The sequence below is a fragment of the Rhinolophus sinicus genome, chromosome 1 (genome assembly GCF_057876585.1).
Source record: "Rhinolophus sinicus isolate RSI-liver-muscle chromosome 1, RSI-T2T, whole genome shotgun sequence".
NCBI classification, from domain to species: Eukaryota; Metazoa; Chordata; class Mammalia; order Chiroptera; family Rhinolophidae; genus Rhinolophus; species Rhinolophus sinicus.
In genome coordinates, this window is record NC_142501.1 from 90570787 (window position 1) to 90591466 (window position 20680).

The window sequence follows — 20680 nt, forward strand, 5'->3', positions numbered from 1 at the left end:
TGAACGCTTAACCCGGTTGTACTTCCCCGACCTGAATGCCACCAAGGTGGTACTTTCTGTAGCCCTTTGCCCCTCGCTGCTGGAACATCTGTAATCACTTGCCTTATTAAGAGCTTATTAAGAGCTTCCCAAAGCTTTCTGTGGAAGACTATGCAGTGACACATTCTGCCAATGAGCAAAGGAAATCTACCCCCATAAGCCCCAGGCCTGGCGGACGGGGTAGGGGACTAGGGAGAAGGAAGTCAAGGTGGCATCCTGGGCCGTCTCTGCTTATGACAGAGACAGAGCTGTGGTTGCTGAGTTCCTTGGTGGCAAAGACGAATAACATCAATAATAGTCATTATAAGATTTTGCATCTGTGCATGGTTTATTATGTTTCTCCCACGGCAGTTTCACATCCAAAGTCTTACTGAATCCCCACAACTCAGTGAGATAAACCAGGCAGGAATAAGAGCCTCATTTACCATGCCTGCCCCTCTGAAGGAGTGGAGCCTGGCCCATCTGCCTCTCAGCACTGGTACTACTGCACTTCCAGGGATTCTCAGCCCCTGGGCCCAGGTCCACAATTTTCCCCATTCAACCATCCCCACCCCCGATTCTCTCATTGTCCTAGTTTCTGGCCCCCTGGACTCCTTTGGCTCAGTCACGAACCATCTGGTTTCTGAAAATCCAATCTAGCAGTTGAAAGGAGGGGAAAATACAGTGGTATTTTCCTGCTGCTTGGGGAGGGGGGTGTTAATAATTAGGTTATCTGTGAATAATGGGAGGAGGGAAGTTAGAAAAGAACTGATTCTAAAGCCTCTTGATGAAGTGTCAAGAAGTGAGAAGGAAAACAAAAAGATTTTGGTTTTTATAAAATATCAGCTGTATTAAGGTATTCTTATATATAGTAAAATTGAACCACTTTTAAGTGTGTAGTTTGATAAGTTTTGACAGATGTCTACTGTTGTATAACCACAATCTCAATCAAGCTATAGAAATTTTCCATCACCCTAAATGATCCCTTGCTCCATTTTATAGTTTAACCTTCCCTGCCACATTTCTGAAACTGATCTGCTTTCTGTCACTATAGTTTTGCCTTTTTCTGAATGTCATACAAATGGAATCATACAGTGTGTAGACTTTTGTGTCTAGCTTCCTTCACTTAGTATAATGCTTTTGAAATTCATCCACGTTGGTGCATGTATGAATACGCTCGTCCCTTTGCATTGCTTGAATAGTATTCCATTTAGATTATTTTGCTTAGGATGTCTTCAGATTTCATCCATATGGTGACATATTGCAGGATTTCCTTCTTTTTTTTAAGGCTGACTAATATTCCATTGCATGCACATGTGTTTTCTTCATTCTTTCACCCGTCACTGGACATTTATTTGCTTTGTGACTCTTGGTTATTGTGGACAGTGCAGCAACGATATTGGGATGCTAACGCCTTAAGATCCCAATTTCAATTATTTTGGGTAAATACCCAGAAGTGGGATTTCTGGATCATACGGTAGCTTTATTTTTAATTTTTGAGGATCTCCATACTGTTTTTCATAGCACCATTTTGCATTCCCCTCAACAGTGTGTAAGGGTTCCAATTTCTCCACATCCTTGCCAATACTTGTTGTCTTTTTCTTTTTTTTTTAAGATTTTATTGGGGAAGGGGAACAGGACTTTATTGGGGAACAGTATGTACTTCCAGGATTTTTCTTTCTTTTTTTCCAAGTCAAGTTGTTGTCCTTTAAATCTTAGTTGTGGAGGGCACAGCTCAGCTCCAGGTCCAGTTGCCGTTTTCTACCTGCAGGGGGCACAGCCCACCATCCCTTGTGGGAATCGAACCGGCAACCTTGTGGTTGAGTGGATGCGCTCCAACCAACTGAGCCATCAGGGAGCTCAGCAGCAGCTCAGCTCAAGGTGCCGTGTTCAATCTTAGTTGCAGGGGGCGCTGCCCACCATCCATCCCTTGCGGGACTCCAGGAATTGAACTGTCAACCTTGTGGTTGAGAGCCCATGGCTCCAACTGAGCCATCCGGGAGGCAGCTCAGCTCAAGGTGCCATGTTCAATCTTAGTTGCAGGGGGCGGAACCCAACATCCCTTGTGGGACTCGAGGAGTTGAACCAGCAATCTTGTGTTTGAGAGCCCACTGGCCCATATGGGAATCGAATGGCAGCCTTCGGAGTTAGGAGCACAGAGCACCAACCACCTGAGCCACCGGGCTGGCCCATCTTTCTTCCCTTCCTTCCTTCCTTCCTTCCTTCCTTCCTTCCTTCCTTCCTTCCTTCCTTCCTTCCTTTCTTTCTTTCTTTTTTTTATACTAGCATCCTAACAAGTGATTTCTCATTGTGATTTTGATTTGCATTTCCCTGATCAGTAGTGACTTGGAGCATCTTTCATATAACTGTTGACCGTTTGTGTCTTCTTTGGAGAAATGTTTATTCAAATCTTTTAGCCCAATTTTAATTATGTTATTAGTTTTTTTGCTATTGAGTTGAGGGAGTTTATGTATTTTGGAAATTAACCTCTCATCTGATATATAATCTTGCGAACATTTTCTCCCATTCCATCGATTGTCTCCTCACTCTGTTGATTGTTTCCTTTGCTGTGTAATAGCTTTTTAGCTTAATGTAGCCTCGCTTATCTATTTTTGCTTATGTTGCCTGTGTTTTTGGTGTCACATCCATGAAACCATTGCCAAGACCAATGTCATGAAACTTTTCCTCTAGGTTTTCTTTCAGGAGTTTTATAGTTTCAGGTCTGATGTTTACATCTTTATTCCGTTTTGAGTTGATCTTTGTGTGTAGTAAGACATGGACCCCCAATTCTTCTTCATGTGAATATACAGTTTCCCCAGCACCATTTGTTGAAGAGACTATCTTTTCTCCACTGTGCATTGTTGGCACCCCTGTCAAAGACCAATTGACAGTACATGTGTAGAGTTGCTGTTCTTTTACTGCTATGAATATTTGCTGCTATGAATAGTTTTGTTTCAATATTTTTATTTATCTGGGGTAAGTACCTAGGAATGCAATTGCAGGGGTATATGGTAAGTGTATGTCAACCTTTATAAGAAACTGTCATAGTGCTTTCCAAAGTATTGCAACATTCTACATTCCCACCAAAAGGGTATGAGAGTTTCAAATGCTCCACATCTTTTTCAACACTTGGTGTTGTCAGACTTTTTAAGTTTAGTCATTCTAGTGGGTGTGTAGTGGTATCAGTGGTGATTTTAATTTACATTTCCCTAATGACTAATAAGGTCATTAGTATATTTTCTTTGGTGAAGTACCTGTTCAAATCTTTTGTACATCTTTCTATAAAGCTTTGTTGTTTTCTTAGTGAGTCTTCAGAATTATTTATTTTTCTTAATAGTCTTTCAGAGAGAACATTTAAAAAATTTATGATGAAGTCTAATTTATGATTTATTTTCTTTTATGGTTTGTGCTTTTTGTGTCCTATCTAGGAAATCTCTGCATATTCTAAAGTCACAGATTTTCTCCTATGTTTTCTTTGAGAAGTTCTATCTGTTATTTTTGACCTATGATCTATCTTGTATTAATTTTTATATATGGTGTAAACTGTGGATTAAAGTCCTTTTTTGCCTATGGGTATCTAAATGTTAAAGCACCATCTGTTAAAAAGGCTATCATTTTCTATTGAATTCTCTTGGTACTTTTACCAAGAATCAATACAAGTTTGATTCTATTTCTGGTCCCTCTATTTGATTCAATCAATCTGTATGTCTATCTTTACGCCAACACCAAACTGTCGTAATTCTGGTAGCTTTATTTTAAGTCTTGAAAGCATACATTGTAAGTCCTACAATTTGTTCTTGTTTTTCAAAGTGGTTTTGGATATTTAGCCTCCTCCCACGTCCCTGCCCACTCCCAGGGATAGGAATGACTTTTGAGGAAATAAGGGTATCTTTCCCGACTATTCATCACATTTAGATAAAGAAGCCTTCCTGTAAGAGGTGAGGAAGTTAAGAGAAAGTGAAAAAAAAAAAAGGAACCTTGTCTTCAGGCTCTATGAGCACTAGTGATGGTGGTACCAGGTTGAGTGGGGGTGGGGGAGATTCCTGGAAATGATTTTATGATTTCTTCCTTTTCTTGCAGCTCAAAACAGCTCCCTTAGAGTGGTTCCCTGGCTGCTTCCTTCCAAACACTGGGGTTTAAATCTGCTGTATTCAGCTTGGTGAAGGGGAGGGGTCTTCTCCCTTCAAAGTTGCCGCTCGGGATCCTGGCTTTTCCTTCTTGATTCTTCTGCTGGGAGTCCTCCTTCATCCGTCCGCCAGCTTCCCGCACTGCAGGACCGCACATATCATCAGTTACTCTAAGCCACTCAACTATTTTTATGGCCTTGCAGTGGAATCCTGAGTCTGAAACTAAATATAGATGTGGGAAGTTATAGGTGCACAACCTCCCATAATTTCAAGTGCCTGGCCCTGGCTGAAGCTTTAATTAGTTCCTTGCAGCACTTGATGTTTTCTTCTCCTTCCAGCCAGCCAGCTGGCCCCTTGGGTCTCTGTTTTTTCTCTGGCAGCATCACCACTTGCTTCTTGGCTTCCTAGTTAAGAAACAAGGCCCTTTCCTGGCTAAGCCCCAGGTTCCTCTTCCTTCAGGCCCACACCGTCTTCTTTGAAGACCCTTAACCCCTATCTTGCCTGGGTGATGCCTGAAATTCCCTGAGCTAGTTGCCCCTCTCATTCCCGAGAACCCCAAGCTCTTTCTCAGCCCTGCCTCCCAGCATGAGCAGGGATAAGCAACACATCAAAACCCTCATTCTGGGTCCAGACTGCCTCACATTTAGGTTTTATCACATCCACCCACAATCCGGCTATCCCTAATACTCGTCCATTTGGGGCACTTGGGAATCGCTAAAGCCAGGAAGGGCTGAGTTCTGCCTGAAGTCATGGGCCCTGGAATTAAGAATCCAAGAAATGAGATTTGGCCTGGATACCACAAACTTCCCTCTTGGAATTTCAAGAGCCAAGGACTGAGAATGGGTCATGTTCCCTTTTCAGAGGGGCCCTTCCCATTGCCAATTTCCTGGGATCCCCTCTAGCTCCAGAACTCCTAGGGCCACAGCATTAGGCTGTGAACCCCACAGACTGCAATGTGAATGATGCCTCCGGGATGTGCTGACATGGTGGCTCTGAGAAAGCCCTTCCCAGGCTCACACTCCAGGGTGAGTTTGCGGCTGTTTGATTCCAAAGTCTGACTGGGCTTTAGGCAATCCTACTAACCAGCTGTGTGACATTGGGCAACTCACTTACCTCCTCTGAGTCTTGGTTTTCTTATTTGTTAAAAAAAGGGGGGATGATAAAACACACCAGAAGAGTTGTCATAAGGAATGAGGTATATGTCGAATGCATATTTCATCAGCAGTTCACACACTCACTATGCCTCAGTTTCCTCTTCTGGAGAGTGATGAGAAAGTTTTGTTGGATGTTTTGTGAGAATTAACAAGTTAATACGTGGCGTGCTTAGAACAGAATTACCACATAGTAAACACTATAAAGTACTAACATATGATTATTAGTATTTTGCTGCCCTGATTTTATCATCTGTCATCTATCTGCTATCTCGCTATCTATCATCTATCATCTCTATCTACAAAACTCTAGCCTTTATTTGTATTTAACTAGTGTCTCACTAATATCCTCTTCTTGTTCCAGGAGCACATTCAGGTTACCACACAACAGTTGCCATGTCTCCTTAGTTTTGCTCTGATCCCTGACAGTTTCTATATTTTTGGTTTTCATGACCTTGACCCTTTTGAGGAGTACTGGTCAGATATTTTGTAGAATGTGCTCAATTTGAGTTGGTCTGATGTTTTTCTCAGTTAGACAGGGGTTAAACGTTTTACAAAGGATACTACAGAGATGAGGTACCCATCTCATCACGTCTCCAATTTTATTTTTAATGGGAATGAATTCTTTGGGCCCCTTTGTTCGGATTCTCCTTTGAAGCAGAGGGAAGGGTAGTCTGGGAGGCTGAAAGCAGCGTTCAGCCAATGTAAGCTAAGACCTGCCCAGGTCAGAAGCCTGGGACCACGCCTGTGGGCAGGGGAGGTGGCCAGGCTGGTCAGAGGCAGGAGGAGTAGGACTTATCTCTCATTATGAACTAAAGCCCCAGAGACAACAAGAAGGGAGGTTCTAACGGGGAGCCCCCGGGCCAGGCTTAGGAGGCTCGTGGGGATGGAGGTGGACAGAGGGGGAAGAGGAGAAGGGCTAAAGGCAAGCTTCCCCTCTCAGTTGGACTGCCCTGAGGGACCCCATCAGCAGGAACCCCGAAAGAGACTGCAACCCCAGTAGCACTGCCACCCCGAGCCTGAGGTGTAGAAGGACTTGGGGACTTGCAGGCTTATGCTGCCCATTGCATGGGCCAATGCAACTGAGACTGGGGACTTGGGAAAACCCCCGGAGCCTGCCTCGGGGTCTGGTCAGAGGAGCAGCTCCCAGCCCTGCGAGGCTGCCTCTGGGAAACAGGCCCCAGGCAACACAGGCAGCCGGAGACTGTGTCTGGGTACACTCTCCTTCCTGAAATGCCAGTGCTGCCTGTGGTGAACCAGCTGTGGCTCTTTGCCTAGGCTCTCGGGGCTTTTGTCAGAATTCTGAACCAGCGCTAGGGCACAGGCGCACCTGGTGGCAGGAACTGGGGGTAAGTTCTCTGCTTTATTGACACACCTGGGTCCACTTGCTCCTCTGTTGTGTGGGCTCTGAGGTCTTCTGCCCTGCCTCCTCCTCCCTTCTTCCCCTTCTTCTCGTGCCAGGCAGCCCTAGGGGCTATCACGAGACAATTCTCTAAAGGCTCTGATTTGCCCCTAGAAACCTGGGTCTGGGGTGAGGACGATGGGGATGACGGGAAGACTGACCTGGGACTTTGGTCAGAGAACAACTCTAGACAAAGCACTTCCCCACTGTGGGGGCAGAGCCCCAGGAAGCAGTTTCCAGGCTCTCGGCCTCACATAGACAGGTGCTGGCTCAGGTAGTAAATGGCCATCAACTGTGATTGCATGGCCATCAGCTGTGGCTAGTTGGCCATCAGCTGTAACCAGTGAGCCATTGGCCACTAATATAACTGCTATGGCTACACTAGCAAGAAAAAAATGGGGGCTAGCAAGGAGATGGTGGCTGGGCTAGCAAGCTGCGCAGTGAGGGTTGTGAATTGTGTGGCTCCTGTTTCTCCAACCCAGCTGCCAGCGAGAATATAGTGGTATGACTCCCCCATCTATGGCTCCCTGGGTGTTCCTTTTTGGCCTCACCATATCCTGCGTTCTTATGTGGGGAGCGGGAGCTGAGACCCCGCAGGCCTCCTCACACGACAAATGGCACAGCGAACAGGGTCTCCCGCACGACACCACTCTAGGCTCAGCTTTCTTATCTGTAAAATGAGGGGTCAGATTCAATTATTTGCTTCATTGCCCTTCAAAAACGCTGTATTAGTTGCACTAAATATTAATCAATAATCTGTAGATTATACTTAATCAATAATCTATTAAATTAATAAAAATCCAAGACAAAAATTGCCCATCATCCATCCTGAAATGACATGAATATTTGTGTAGGTTCCTGACATGTTCTAGTCCTTCCAGGTACATATTCAATTTTACTGTATTTATAATAATATCATAAGTAGGGATTTATATTTAACATTTTCAGTTAACATTCCAACAAACATATTGTCATGCGGGGGACCCTGCTCGCTACGCCATTTGTCGTGCAGGGTGGCCTGCGGGGTCTCTGCTGCCGCTCCCCATACAAGAACGCAGGATATGGTGAGGCCAAAAAGGAACACCCACGGAGCCATAGGCAGGGGAGTCATACCACTATATTCTCTTTGGCGGCACTATATTCTCACTGGAGGCTGGATCCACACTGTCCGCAAACCGCCATCCACGCTTGCCAGCCCAGCCGCCATCTTCTTGCTAGCCCCCATTCTTCCTCTCTTTCCTCTGCTAGCGTAGCCACAGCAGTTATATTAGCGGCTAATTGGCTAACTGGCTACAGCTGACGGCCAATCAGCTACAGCTGACGGCCATCTACTACCCGAGCCAGCACTCCCCCACGTGAGGCCGAGAGCCTGTAAACTACTTTCTGGGGCTCTGTCCCCACACATATTTTTTCCTTTTCCTGCTCTTACCTAGCTCTCTTTTTTCCCATTCTCATCTTGCTGAGGTAACTAATGTTAACTACTTAGTTATGTATGCATTCATATATGAATATAGTATAATACAATGTATAGAATTTGCATTGGGGGTGTGGGGGCAGAGCCCCAGAAAGTAGTTTCCAGGCTCTCGGCCTCACATAGACAGGTGCTCACTCAGGTAGTAAATGGCCATCAACTGTGATTGCATGGCCATCAGCTGTGGCTAGTTGGCCGTCAGCTGTAACCAGTGAGCCATTGGCCACAATATAACTGCTGTGGCTACGCTAGCAGAGAGAAGAGAGAGAGAATGGGGGCTAGCAAGAAGATGGTGGCTGGGCTGGCAAGCGCGGATTGCAGTTAGGATGGCTGGTTGCGGACAGTGTGGATCCAGCCTCAGTGAGAGTATAGTGCCACCGGCGAGAATATACTAAGTATGACTCCCCTACCTATGGCTCCGTGGGTGTTCCTTTTTGGCCTCACCATATCCTGCGTTCTTGTATGGGGAGCGGGAGCAGAGACCCCACAGGCCGCCTGCACGACAAATGGCGCAGCGAGGAGGGTCTCCCGCATGACAGGGGGAGAGGGGTCATTGTTTATTTTAAAAAACTATATACATTTCTCTGCAACTAGCTTTTCTCATTTAGCCCTATGTTGTGGAAATCCAACCAGGCCAAGAGCAACAGCACATAATTTCATTTTAAGAACCAAGGACTAAGAATGGATTCTATATAGAGATATAGCACATATAGAGATATAGAGATCTATATAGAGATTCCATATAGAGATATAGTGCATAATTCTGTGGTATGAATAAAGCTATCACAGTTTACTCTTTCCTACACCCTCACCAGCACTTATGGTTATTAGTCTTTTTAATGTTTGCCAGTCTGGTGGATGCACAGTGGCATCTCAGTGATGCTTCAATTTGCATTTTCCTGTTTAGTACAAGCTGGAGCATCTTTCCATATATTTATCTGCTCTTTGGATTTCCTCTTCTGTCAGCTGGAATTCATGTGCCCCGCCCATTTTTTCTATTGGGTTTGTCTTTGTGGGAGTTCAATGTAGGATATTAATGTGCCTTCTGTCATATATGTTGCAAATATACTTTCCCATTCTATCATTTGTGTTTTGACTTAATAGGGTATCTTTTTCCATACTAGATGTTTTTCTTTTATGTCTTCAGATATGTTTATTTTTTTTCCTACGGGCTTTTCAGTTTCCTGTTTTGTTTTGTCTCCGCGACACATAGGCTACATTCCTAAGTTTCCATCTATATTTTCTCTCGTTTTATTTTTCTCATTTAAACATGCAATCTCTCTGGAATTTATTTTTGTCAAATTAAGGTAGGCTCCAATGTTATTTTCTTCCATGAAGATAGTCAAACTCAGCAGCTTCCAGTAAATATTGGGTTTGAACAAAGTGTTCTGAAGCTAAAGAAGTTAAAAATCCCTTTCAGGTGGTCTTTGGGGGCCCTTCCAGGTCTGACACTCTCTGACTCCATAATGCCCAGTATGGCGACTGCTTGCTAAGGCAGAGAAGGCAATAGACAGCGTTACTTTGTGCAAAAGTAATTTCAATATTAAATCCCATGTTGGCTCAAAGTGGATATTAGAATTGCAGCATTTTAGAGGTGGAAGGGACCTTGGAAATTATCTAGTCTAATTGCCCTCAATGTTGGCTGCCTTTAGAATCACCTGGGAGCATATAAAAAGTCCTGGTGTCCCCGAGCCAAGTCAGACCAAGTGAATCAGTCCCTGAGGGTAAGGGCCCAGGCAGGGCTAGTTTGGAAAATCTCCTGGTGATTCTAATAAGCATCTACCGTGTTTCCCGAAAATAAGACCTAGCTGGGCCATCAGCTCTAATGAGTCTTTCGGAGCAAAAATTAATGTAAGACCCGGTATTATATTATTTATATTATATTATTATATTACATAAGACTGGGTCTTATATTAATATTTGCTCCAAAAGACGCATTACAGCTGATGGTCCGGCTAGGTCAGATTTTCAGGGAAACACCGTACAGTTAAGAACCAACCACTTCTGTAGTTCAACTCCCTCATTTCATCAGTCAGTAAGTTGAGACCCAGAAAAGGTGAGCTGGGTATCACAGAGCTGACTGGCTGGCTGGCTGGCTGGCACAGGAACCCAGATCTCTGCTTCCTGGATTGGCTTTTTTCTCTGCATCAAACAAATCCATCGCGCACCATGCCTTGGATTTTCAGCTGGCCATACTCAAGTCTCTGTATGAGCGATTTGTATCTTTGTATCTGATCAGCTTTATGATATTTCCTGCGTGCAGTTCTCACAGAGGAATAGACCTAGTTCTGTTTTGCCAGAATTTAGGGAGGAACAGGGTTATAAAGACCTATGATAATGATGAAACATGAGGGAATCGATGGTACATATATGTAGAGGAGCCTACTAAGGGGTGGGGTGCAGAAGTAGGACCAGTTCCATTGACGGGAGGTGGTGTTTGCCTCGGGCTACTCTGGATCAGTGCTGGCCACTTTGGTGACATACGGGCAAGGTTTCAGGGCAGAAGTGCCTTGGTGTGAGCCTGCCTCCTCGCACCCTGACCTTCTTCCTCTGCTCTGCCCTCAGGAATGAGACCGTGCTGCACCAGTTCTGCTGCCCAGCCGCGGACACCGAGCAGAAGCCCGCCGGCTCCGACCTGGCCTCCCAAAGGTGGGAAGCGACCTGTGGATGCTCCTCCTTTCCCCACCCCCACTGTCCTTCCCCAGAGCAAAGCACACTCAGCTGTGCCATTAGGCCTCTTACTCTTAGTCTTGTGTTTTTGTTTTTATCTCCTTCCTCATACTTCCAGTTCTCTTTCCTTCCTCTGAACCCCAGATGAGCCATTCCCAACTTTTGAGGTCATTATGCAGTTTTGTTCAAATGCCAAACCTATCTTCCTCCCTTGTAAACGGCCTATATGAAATACATTTTTAAACATTATGGGAAATTAACACATATACATATATTCACACACATGTACATGGCACGTAGTAGGTTGTCTGGCACTCAGTAGTTGCACAACCAATGACAGTGCCCCTCCTTCCTCTTATATCAAATATTTACATTTTTCTTTCTAATCTGTCTCCTTAGATAAAGGAGCCAAGATGACGGACTTTAATTTTAGGGTTTTTTTTAACCTTCGTGGAGTTAGCTGACAACCTGGGAAGGAAAGGCAGCGTTTGGTGTCAGTGTCCCAGGCTTCCTTATTTCTCTTGTTTTGGGTTACTCATATGCCCTTTTTCTTCCTGTCTCCTTTCCCTGTAGTCTCTCTCCATCATGTTTGCATCTTTCTCCTTCCACATTCATCTGTCTCTCTGCCCTTCTGTTCCTCCATTTCTCCTCATCGCCCACATCAATTTCCTCTCCCTCTCCTCTAGATCTGTGTGTGCTGTCAGTTTCTGTCTCTTACTACACTTCGCTTTCTTCTCTTTTCCACCAATTTTTCTCACAGTTCTGCACATTTCTCTTGTTCTTTACTGTACTTGGAGTAAGATACTCCGATTCTGGACTGAAATTTGCCCCCTCCACTTTCTCCTGTTGTCAGAACGAATTTGGTCAAGTTACTTCATGCCCTTAGGCCTCAATTTCCCTGTCTGTATGTGAAGGGGTTGGTCTATCTAGAAAATAATATTTACATATAACCTCACTGAGCCTCTCGACTGCTTAGGGAAATAAGACCAGGCAGGTTTTATAATCCCTGTCTTCCGAGAGACAAGTGGGTTTCGGAGCCCTCAAGGGACTTGCTCACAGCCACACAGCCAGTTAGTGTCCACGCTCAGATGCACACGGGGGCGTTTGACTCCCATTGCTCGCCACTTCCAGGTTTAAGATTTAACGATTCCCTTAATGATCTTTCCCCCTCATCCTTGGAAAAGAACTAGATAGTACTCAGAGATGGTGGCTATCGAGCTTGGGGACAGAAAACCACCCCCGAAATGCACTACTATTGGTTTTCCCTTAAAGGGAAGTTGGAGGGGGTCTGGGATGAGGTAGGATGCTGAGGAGGGAGCAAAGGGAGTTGGGCCACAATAACACCTCCAGACTCTGACTTTAGTCCAGAGCTGCGGGAGGCATGATTGTTCCCTGCAGATGACCAGGTTGGAGGATGGAAGGCAAAGGGAAGGCACAAGCTCTGTGCGATGCCCTGAGAGGTGTTTGCATCAAGTTCTGTTTCAGGACATAAGGACAATTAGGACACTGGGTCCTTGAGGAGCTCCCCATCGAGTGGGGCATAGTGATGCCTCCAAATTGAAAATGGCTCACCTGGAAACTGGAAGGAAAGAAAGGCATGGGAGCATGAGACAACGGGAGAGAAGGGAGAGAGGACAGAGAGTGGAGTAACATGAGGGTGGTCTGGGTGGAAAGAGATGGGGTCTGGCTCCTCCCATGAACTGTCCCTGTTCAGACATATGGCTGTCTTCCTCCTAAAAATGTCCTCCCTGGCAGGGGATGAGAAGCGAGGAAAACTGTCTACCCTGCCTCCCACCCCATCAATCCAACTCAATTCAGTGAACATTTAATAGCTGCCACCCAAGCACCAGGCACTGGTGAGAATGGGTAACATCATGCCCTCACAGAGCTCAGTCCTGGGGGGCCCAGCAACAGAAACCCTCTCTTGTGTTTTCCTTGGTCTTTTCTCTCTATCATACCCACCCCTCCCACTCTTTCACCTGCCAACACTCCTCTGACTACCTGGCCGGGCAACCCTGCAGCCTGGCTCCTGGTGGGATGGGGTGGGAGAGAGGTGGGTGTAGGAAGGGTGCTGCTCTCATGTGAGCCGGGCTCCAAGGTAATAGGGTTCTTTTTCGAGATTCAGCATGGGATGGTAGGAAACCTATTATCTCAGTTTCCCTTTGAAAGGCAGGTGCGAAGGTTGGTGCAGAGGTGCTGTGGGGAGGGAAGGGGGTGGGGGGTGGTTTTCTTTAACTGGTTCATGGAGGGTCCTGTAAACCCTGCCAACTGCCATGCTCCCCTGTGGGGAGGCAGGGAGACTTGCACCCGAGTTTGCAAGCTGTTGTCCAGCTGTTGTCTGTGTCTGTTCCAAGTTATTCCAAGTTGTCCTGTCTATCTGGTTTGTAGTTTTCTAGAGTGTGTTTCTGTCTGTCTATCTGTCTGTCTGTCTGTTTTTCTGATGACAGTTTCTCTGCTTCTCTGGGAGGAGACCATGTAGCTGTTTCCTGACAGTGTATATGTGTCAGTTGGTCTGTCTATTCTTGGCCTCTTGGGGGAATTCCATCCTGAGATAAGTTTTCTGCTATCAGACTCCCAACATCCCTGCTCCCCACCCTACGTGTGACCCCTTCATAACCTTTAATCCCTTTCCTTTAGTCAGGTTTCCAGCCTCTAGAGAATGTAGCCCAAACCTTCCCTGTGGGTTTCTCTCCGAGGATGTAGGGGTGAGAGACCAGCACAAGGTGGGGTGACACAGGGCCCTGTACGACAAGCCAGGCTCCTTCCCACTGCTCAGTCTAGTTTCCCCCCAGCTCAGCCAGACTCCAGCCAGATCAGCCTCCTCTGAAGCTTTCCAGGCATAAGCCAATCGGTCTCTATAGGTGACCCCAATAAGAAATCCAAATTAATCCATCCGCTCTCAGGATCGATTATTGGGGCAGTTGGTGTGTGATCTCAGAGCTGGCTGCAGAGGCCCCTCACCTTCTTTCTCGGCACCACGGCTGAAGCCAATGGTGACCAAGGTCAGCACAAGTTTGAGGGCCCTGTCCCCTCCCTACTCCCGTCCCAAGCTGTGGGGCCGAGTAAGAATCCCTTTCCTTGAGCCTCTGGGCTCATCCCTGGGGGCTGCAGTGGCAGCTGATCTGTATAAGCGGATCACCAGCGGTCCCCGCTGATCACACGAGTGAGAGGAGCTGCTGCTGCAGCCTGAGGCAAACCCTCATCCCAGGGGAGAGCCCCGGGGGACCAAGAGAGAGCCTCAGCCCCTCCCAAAGAGACAAGGAAGCCCCAGCCCTGTGAGTGTGTGCTAGGACAGCCTTCCCCGGCCAGTTGGGAGGGAGAGGGGGTCAGGAGAAATCTATCTTGGAACTGGAGCCTGCCAGAGAGGATGCGCCCAGAAATGGGGAGTCCTGAAGTGAAGCAAATCTGGAAAGTGCCTACCTGTGAGAGAAGAGGCCGCGTGGCGGGCATTAGGGACGGAACAGCAGTGGGGCTGGCAGAGGGTTATCACAGCCTCCGTTGTGCCCGGGTTCACATATCCCTATGCTTACCAGGGTAACAGGCCTTTAGGTGAGAGCTGGGAGTAGGGGGCTCAGAGCCAGCCGGGGGGGGGGGGGGGGGGGGGCAGCAAGTGTGTGCCAGGCTCTTTCATCCCCCTTCCCCACCTCCTCCCTGCTGCTAGCTAATGGCAGGGCTTTATTCTGGGGAATTGAATAGGCTGGTAATTGCAGCCCTACTTTCAATCCCATGGGCTCCCCTCCCTCTCAGGCTCTCAGTGACATTTGGAACAATGACCCTGGCGCTGGCCAGCTGCTTCCCAGCATCTAGTAGAATGGCAGCCCGTTTGTCTCCATGAGTGGCACTGGGGTAAGATGAGGAAGATTGGCTTCTGTTCGGGTAATGACAGGAGGCTGGGGTGGAGGGGTGTCCAGGAAGGGGAGGCACTAGGGAGGAAACGGGGTAATCTCCAGCTCTGGGGAGGAAGAAGGGATGGGGGTGAGGGTGGGGGTCACCCCCAATATTTGGTCCTTCCTCCTCAACCGCCCTGCCCTACTCCAGGAGGGAAGAGACACTGATATTTATTGGACACAACACTTACTGAACGCTCCAGGGATATTGCACTAAGCACGCTCAATGTCTTATCTCACGTGACTCTGTGAGGCAGCTGCTAGTGTCCCGTTTACAGAGAAGGCGTCTGGGTGCGGAGAAGTTCCGTGTCTTGATAGGGGGACCCCTGCTAATCAGTTTGGAGCTGGCAGGGAGGCCCAGGTCTAACTCTCAAATAAAACCTCTTTCCAGGGAGCTGCTGCTATGATTTTTTTTTTTTTTTTTTTTTTTTTTTTTGTAGCACAGGAGAAATCCTTTGAGACATTTCATTTAATCTTAAGTAACATTATTTTCTCTGATTATAAGTTATGCTTGCTAGTTGTTGGAAATGTGGAAAATACAGGAATACAAAGAAGAAAATAAAAATTGAATCCCGTCATGTAGAATTAATCATTGTTATTATGTTAGTGTGCAAACTTCTGGAGTTTTATTTTTCTATGAACTGGGTTTTACATGTCCCCCCACTTTAAAAAAGGGATGCTGTAGCCTGTATTTCCCACCGCGTGCATTGAGAGAGCCTCCTGCCTTAACCAGACCCTCCCCGTGCCTCCACCGCTCTTGTGGGACACGCAGCTCTCTGTCACCCGCTAACCAGCCCGCAGGTGTGTGTGGCAGTGGCTGCGGGCTCTGCTGGATGTTGCACTCCTGGATGTCCTAGAGGAAGGGACACCCTTCCAAGAATGGCTGTCCGGGAGAGCCCTGCCTTAGCACGGCCCCTGCACCCGGCTCTCCTTTCCTTTCTCCCCACCGGCGTGAGGCATGATCAATGGACCAGCCAGTGTTTACTCAGCAATTATGGAGCAATTAAATTCTCAATCAATACAGTTTAGTCTTCAAACCACTGGGCTTGGGAGCTTTGGCGTCAGTGCTTACTCCATTTGTCACGTCCGAGGCTCAGAGGCTGCTGGGAAACCTGCTTCACCCACCAGTGGACCCAGTGGGGGCATTCTGGGGTTGCAGAACTGCATCCAAGAATGGAAAAGCCTCAGCTTCCCCCACAGGCCCGGGTGTGTGTGTGTGTGGGGGGGACAGGTCCACCCAGCCTGCCCTGCCCCAAGGCTCTGGGGTCTCTGTATCTTCACACCAGGAAGGCAGTGGGTGACAGGTGAGGCCAAGGGGGAAGTTGTCTGGTCGCCTTCAGGGTCCAGTGGTTAGTTCCTGGAGGGCTTTGCAAGAGTTGGGATCACGTGACCTGGCCCAGGGCTGTAAAAATTCCCATAGTGCCCTGCCCTGGAATGGAGCATCCTGCCTGCCGTCTTGGCCCAGGTGAGACTCCTGGCACTGAGGACCGTTTGGTGTGGGCACAGCAAACTTGCACCGAAGTGCAGAGCAGCAGGCGGAGGGGCAGGGCTGCTCCTTCCTGTCTGGGCTTTTTGAGCAGATTTGCTCACTGGTCTTCTGAGGGTCTTGCATAGTTACAGCAGAATCCACCTCAACTGGGCTCCACACCTGAGGGTGACCACAACAAGATGGCAGGAGAGTTTGGTCCTGGAGCCAGTGAAATCTGGCCTCTGATGAACGTGTGGCCTGTCACCTTTCCTCTCCGTGATTGTTGCTCCGCCTGTGTCTTCCCTGCCAGACTCAGTAGGCACAAAACCAAAATGGATGTCAAATTACTGTGCTACCTTGGCAGTGGGTGTCCCCCACTAATTCCAGAAAGTGTTAGGAAAGCTTTGTCTTATCCTGACGTTTGACTTTCTGCTCAGAGGACTTTCCTCAGCTGGGATGTGAAACTCATGTTTGGAGTCAAGTATTTGTCCAGGTCAATTTCCTTGTGTATTTTTCCCTCCCAGGCCTTGAGCCATCCTTTAAGACTGGTCTCTTCATGAAAGCTTCCTATCACCAGAGGGTGCTTAGGAAACTTACGTGTCCATGGAGCTGTGCTGGGGGCTGCGCCCGTGAGAGAGGCCAGGCGGGGCCACCTCCAAAGAGCTGCTTATTGAGACCAACAGCTTCCTGTCAGCAGCATTTAGAGGTGATCAGAGAATTCCTCCTCACCCAGTATTTCTACTTTATGTCCCCCGCCCATGAGAGAGGGAAAGAATACTAGCTGTCATGCACTGAGCTCGTGCTATGTGCTACACAAGTATTCCTTATTTAATTCTTACAAAAAGCTTATAAAGTGTTAATCCCATGTTACAACAAAGAAAGTAAGGCTCAGAGATGATGAATGACTTGTTCAAGGTGCGCGTACCTGGTAAATGGCACAGCAAGGATTTGAACGAAGCATCTGTTGCAGCTTCTACCACTGAAGTCAGATAACAAAAAGGATGTGTGTTCAAGTACAGGAAGTGAAAATGTGGCCGGGGGAGTGAACAGCCAGCTCCCACTTCCCCAGCCACAGGAAGCCGTCTGCTCCTCTCAGAGGACCTGGCTTATAGTTCAAGGACTGAGAAGGCGGCGCCTCTCTTTCTGTCCCTACACCTTAATGCGTGAGGCTGTTTGCAGACTCCAGGCAGATTCGGTAAACACATCGGGGCAACCAAGCTGAAGACAGAGACGACCCAGAGAATATTTTTAGGGGTGGAAAAAGCGCTAGGCTTTATTATTTAAAGAGGTAAACAGAACTAAATATAACACTTCCAGAACAACAAAATCAAATATACCACAAGGAATGTCTGGCCATCTCTGTTCAGTTGGCATTCATTAATGCAGAGTTTTGTCCAATTTTCTGGGAAATACGTTGTTGTTTCATTTACCGAAAATTTCTCAATTGAGTCTTTTGGATGTTGTTTTTTCCATTCCCAGAAAGAGTCACCTCTCTCAGCAGGCCTAGATATTTTTCTAACCTCCCTATCTCCTGTGCTTTTTGTTTTGTTTTGTTTCTCCTCTGAAAGGACATCTTTACCTATTCATTTATCTTTTGACCAATAATATGACCATTAAAATAATTTATAATTCCATTGTGTTTCTGATGTATGACAAAAAGGGTTTTAAATTTGTTTTATAAAATCAAAAAAGGAAATAATCTTAATCTATAGCAAGAGTGAGTTAATCAGGTCATTAAAAACTTTGAGAGGCCTTGGGATGACTCAAGAAAGATTTTTAGAGATTTCTTTTGTGACAATTAAAAACAAAACGGGAAAGACAGCCGTCTGTGAAGGAAGATTGGCGCGTGTTGCAGTCTCCAGCAGGGAGAAGTGTCAGCGGGAGCTAAGAGAAAGGGTCTGTTGATTTTGAACCACAGGATGTCATGGCTGGAAGCAAGCCAAGGCATGCATATCGGCCTTGATTGAACAGACAGGAGACTGAGCATGGGATGAAGGTGCCTTGCCCAGGGTTTCCCAGCTGGTGAAATGCAGAACAAGGAGAGGTCAGGCTTCCTGAAGAAGCTGGTGCTCGCACCCCCTGACTCAGACCAGGCACTGCCCTGCTCCAGGCCTCAGTGTCCTCAGCTGTAACAGGTGGGGAGAGCTGTCTAACCCTAAGGGCCTCTAGCAGTGAGCCTGTAAGAAGGCAATCGGCCTTGGCCAGGGATGGATGTGCACCTGGAGAGACCAGGAGCATTCACAAAGCAAAACAAATGGACAGTGGACCCAAGAGGAGGAGGGGAAAGGCAACATTTGAACTAGTATGAGCATATGTAAGACAAAGAAACTTTGGACAGGCCAGTGCATGTGTTTTTTTCTTTCTTCATTTCTCTTATTGTTAAAACGCAACAGGAAATTCTAACACGGAGAAAACCCTCACCTCGTGCATAATCCTACAGTCTTTGCCCAGCCACGCCCTCTCATTTTCCTGTTCCCCATGCATTTGGGCAGTGCTGTGTGCAGGCTGGGACATGCCCCCAGAATGCTACAGGGAAGAGCCAGAGCCCCACTTCCCTTCCTCCACGCGGGCAGGCTCCATCCAGCATTGCTCCTAGACTTGGATGCAGTTTTGACACTCCAAGGACAGCAATGATGGGAAATGGAGGCTTAAGTGGAAAGTCAGCCATAACCTTAACTCACGTGTGTACAGCCTTTTCCAGGTTACAGAACTCCTTCCCAACCTTTTACTCCTTTGATCTTCATCACATACACCTGTTAAAGGTCACAGGGCAAGAATGATTGTGTCCATTTTACAGCCGAGGAAATATTCAGAGAAGAGGAGCCGCTTGCTCAGGGTCCGAAGGTGGAAGCTGGCAGAGCTTAAGATGAGAGCCTACACCAAGAACAGGCCGCCTGAGCCGTGATGTTGAGGCCTGCTTCCTCCTTGTCACGGCTGGAATGTGTCATGCCCCACGTGCCACCACCCACACAAACTAGAGGGATCTTGGTTTGTCACCATGTTCTAAGTCTAGGCCGTAGTTTTGCAGCTTTGGAGATCACCTGGGCTAGCCCGAGGGCCTCTGATTCCAGGGGAACTGCCTCACCAGAAACAAATTCATAAGAGGATGATATATCATATTAGTATGAATTTACTAATTTATAATGAGAAATGATCCTGGTGAACAGGACACTCTTAATTACTGATCAGTAAAGAACTTAAAAGTATGAAAGTCCTCTTTTTTCTCCAAGGGCAGAGAGAGGGCTGAGCACCAGATGATTTTTGTGGATTTCCTTCCAGGTTGGAAAGGAAGAGAGGTGAGGAGGAGGGAAAGGAGAGCCCAGGGCCAGAAGACCCATTTACGAAGACTTCAAGGAAGCATTGGGAGGTGAAGCAGTTGAGAGCATAGACAGAGCAATTCAAGTCCAGGTTCAAGTCCTGGCTTGGCCACTTACAAATTCTGTGACCTTGGTTAAATTACTTAAGTGTTCTAATCCTCAATTTACTTATCTGTAAAATGGGGGTCACAATAGCACTTACCTCTTAGGGTGGTTGGGAGGATTAAATGAGATGATGCAATGGCAAGGTGTCTGGTATTGAGTAAGCACTCAATAAATGCTAGCGATTTTAAAGCTGGATTTTTCAAGAGCAGAAAGAGAGGAATCAGTCAAGATCCAGGAGTCCCAGGAGAAGGGGTCTAGAAACGCAGGTATGACTGGGAATTGTTTAGAAAGAATGGACTGACCCCTTCAGGGGTCCTAGTGGCAGAGCCTCTGGTATGGCAAGCAGCAGGGGATACACCACCTTGCATTTGTTCCAGGTCATTGAGCCATGCCCTTCAGGGAGAGGGTACATCCCTCCTTTGGATGGCAGGTGATGGGCATGGAGCAGGAGGCAGTCTTTCAGATGTTTCTATTCAATCCTAGCCCCTGACGTGCAGAGTGTTGGCTGGAAAGTGCCTGATATGGGCGGGGGGAATGGGGGGGATGGGGAGGAGGGGGAGAGAGAGAGAGAGAGAGACTATGAGAACTCAGGTACAAATTTGGGGGAAATATTAAAGAAGCTAAAGGCCCAGATGAATGCCAATCCAGCAGGGCCATAGGCAGGAAGAGGAGATTTTCAGGGCAGGAGAGGAAATGATTTAACCCGGCACCCGGCTGTAACAGCACAGGCTACGTTGAGATTAAGAGCAGAGGCATTTCATTGGGAAAGTCTTGCCAGTTTGACTGCCTGTTCTCCTAAGAGGAGGAACAGTTTAAGCCCCTCAGGGAAAGTTTTATGGTGTGGCACTGACTCCTGGCCTGCCTGTGGGGGGCTTCCCAAGCTGGGCTTTCTGAAGTTTCTTCCCAAAGCCGGTGTGTGCTGCATTGTCCCTTCCTCCTAAATACTTTGGGAGATGACTCATGAAACCCACAGACGTGTGGGAAATGGCATGGCCATTCTGATACTATAAGCTTGTGAGTGGTTTCTACTGCAGCAAGGAAGACTGAAGGTAGACATCAAGAAG

General features: G+C 47.2%; 1 protein-coding gene across 5 annotated transcripts in view; it reads left to right on the top strand.

Moving 5' to 3' along the window:
* The window catches only part of IQSEC3 (IQ motif and Sec7 domain ArfGEF 3), a 103861-nt gene that overhangs the window by 24948 nt on the left and 58233 nt on the right, over positions 1 to 20680 (top strand). For all 5 annotated transcript variants that reach the window (XR_002135809.3, XR_002135808.3, XR_002135810.3 and 2 more), the window contains exon 2: positions 10735 to 10818. Coding sequence is in view for 2 of the 5 variants with exons in the window: in XM_019711319.3 (XP_019566878.2) it covers positions 10735 to 10818 (84 nt within the window). In the remaining 3 variants the exon portion in view is untranslated. The remainder of the gene's footprint in view (positions 1 to 10734; positions 10819 to 20680) is intronic.